This window comes from Mastomys coucha, unplaced genomic scaffold (genome assembly GCF_008632895.1).
Source record: "Mastomys coucha isolate ucsf_1 unplaced genomic scaffold, UCSF_Mcou_1 pScaffold12, whole genome shotgun sequence".
Lineage (NCBI taxonomy): Eukaryota > Metazoa > Chordata > Mammalia > Rodentia > Muridae > Mastomys > Mastomys coucha.
Window position 1 is genome coordinate 42,589,871 of NW_022196894.1, and position 2,766 is coordinate 42,592,636.

General features: G+C 41.9%; 1 protein-coding gene across 2 annotated transcripts in view; it reads left to right on the forward strand.

Annotated features, from left to right (window-relative positions):
• Positions 1–2,766, forward strand: part of Cd200r1 (CD200 receptor 1) — a 31,084-nt gene that overhangs the window by 23,660 nt on the left and 4,658 nt on the right. For both annotated transcript variants that reach the window (XM_031363981.1, XM_031363982.1), the window contains exons 2-4: positions 1,155–1,214; positions 1,958–2,275; positions 2,389–2,640. In XM_031363981.1, coding sequence (XP_031219841.1) covers positions 1,155–1,214; positions 1,958–2,275; positions 2,389–2,640 — 630 coding nt within the window. The remainder of the gene's footprint in view (positions 1–1,154; positions 1,215–1,957; positions 2,276–2,388; positions 2,641–2,766) is intronic.

Sequence of the window (2,766 nt, forward strand, 5' to 3'; positions counted from 1 at the left end):
CATTACTTCATTGCTGGTGGGATTGCAAACTGATACAACCACTCTGGAAATCAGTTTGGTGTTTCCTCCGGAAATTGGACATAGTTCTACCAGAGGACCCGACTATACCACTCCTGGGCATATACCCAAAAAATACTGCAACATGTAACTAGTTCAATGTTTCAAAAGCTGATTATGATGATTTTTTTCTTATAAAGTAGTGTATGTAGTCCAGGCTGGCCTCAAATTCATGATATGGCCAGGTCCACTGACATCATGATTCTCCTATCTCCATTCTCTGTGCAACCACGCCTGGTTTGGGATCATTATTATTGTGAACAGTTCTACAGAACTCAAGGAAGGAATGTAAAGAGGAAAGGGCACTCGTCCTTCTCCTGCCCTGCTCTGCTTCATTTCTGCTGTTCAGTCCCAAGGTGGAGCAGCTGGAAGGAGGCGAGAGGATGAACTCTTTGTGACTCTGATTCTATAGTTTTTGAGAATGGCTCTGTTTTTCCATCTGTGGGAAGTGTTCATTATTGGACCAAATGGCTTTTGTTTTAAATTAATTAATTATTTACTTTTCATCCTATTATTTATTCTCTTTACACGAAATATCATCCCCTTCATTCCAATACCCCCTCTTCCAACTCCTCCCCAAGTCCCCTTCTCTTCTCCTCTGAGAAGGAGGAGGCCCCTGGGTATCACTCCCCAACCCCTGCACATCAGTCACTGAAGGACTAGGTGCATCCTCTCTCACTGAGGCCAGACAATGAAGACCAGTTATGAGGCCTGGATCCACAGGCAGGCAAGAAATTCAGGGACAGCTCTGCTCCAGTTGTTGAGGGACCTGCATGAAGATCAAGCTGCAATCTACTATATAGGTGCAGGGTGCCTAGGATCACATGGCTTTAATTAGGGGATGAGATCTGAACAAAGAGTTTAACAAAGTCAGCTTATGTGGTTTGCCTACACTGGACCTGGCAAGGAGCTGGAAGAAGGAAGGGAGGGCTACTGTAAACTATTTGGCAAAATAAAGTTATTCACGAATGGGAAACAACTGATTAATACTCATAAATGCAATTTTCATGATGTTGACATATCAGTGATGATAAAAGTTTGAATTCCTGCTTACAATCCTTTAAATATTTAAGCATTTGTATTTAAATATTTTCTAGAGTCAACTTGCACTGATAAGAACCAAACAACACAGAACAATTCATCTCTTGTGGCAGAAGGTAAAATTCTTGCTTATCTTGTGGGAATGGAGAGTTGACCTTGCTTAGGAACAGTGACTAAGGCCTTGGCTGCTGGACAGATTGAGGATGAGTAGCAGCGTCTGGTGATGTAGTGTTATGGTGTGAGGGACCCTGAACACTTGCCTCTAAACCTTTGCCACCTTAGAGTGAGTGATGGAAAGACTATGGCGTTAGTACCCTCCCAGGTCTGTGTTGAAGAATTTCTTTCTTCGTCTGATTAGGTGACCTTTATTTGGATGTGACTTGTGAGGACTCAAGTTCCCCAGACAGGCAAGTGACATTGAAATAGGACAAAAGGGATTCTAATGCAATGTTTATCATAAGCACGACTTATTTTCATCAAGTTCTGTTCCAGTTAAAGCAATGGCATTACTAACTTTTGTCACAAGTGATTGTGACAGATAATTTTGTCAAGTAATCACCACTCAGCAAACTTGTATCCATCATGGGTGATTTATGTCATTGTACAAGCCATGTGAGGATTTATGGTGCAAGATGTGCGTAGCCCATATGCCTGAACCTTTATTTAGAAGATGAATAGCATATTTAATTCTGATAGATTGAACATACAGAAACAAAGAAGTGTGAGAAAATCTACTCTTGCTGTAATACTTCCATTAGTCAAGCACTGTTCTAGTGTAAGTTCACATAAGTTAGTGTGGATAGACCTAACTCACAAGGTCTCCTTTTCTCATTCTCATTCTCTCTCTCTGTGTATCCAGTTAACACTATGGTGTCTGTACAGATGGGAACAAAGGCTCTGCTCTGCTGCCCTTCAATTCCACTGAAAAAAGCACTATTAATAACATGGATGATAATGCCCAGAGGCCAGCCTTCCTGCATAATATCCTACAAAGTAGACACAATGGAGACCAATGATACCAACTGCTTGGTCAGGAGCGTCACCTGGGTCTTCACACCTGACCTCAGTCCTGACCTTCAGATCAGTGCAGTGGCCCTCCAGCATGAAGGGAATTACTCATGTGAGATAGCGACACCTGAAGGAAATTTCCAAAAAGTCTATGACCTCCAAGTGCTGGGTAAGTGACAATGTCACATATTGTGCTATTTCAGGTCACCAATTTTAGTTAGAAAAAAATGTCCTTTTAATTTGTGACAAGACTGAATCTTTATTTCCTATCCATCTCTCCAGTGCCCCCTGAGGTAAGCTACTTTCCAGGGAAAAATAGAACTGCAGTTTGTGAGGCAATTGCAGGCAAGCCTGCTGCGCAGATCTCTTGGACTCCAGATGGGGATTGTGTCACTAAGAATGAATCACACAGCAATGGCACGGTGACTGTCAGGAGCACGTGCCACTGGGAGCAGAACAATGTGTCTGCTGTGTCCTGCTTTGTCTCTCATTTGACTGTTAACCAGACTCTGTCCATAGATCTGAGTAGAGTTGGTGAGTACCTCCTTTAATTTTTTTTTTGCCTTTAGTATGTGTGTGTGTGTGTTTACATATATACATATGTATACATATGTACATATATATATGTATATGTGTGTGTGTGTGTGTGTGTGTGTGTGT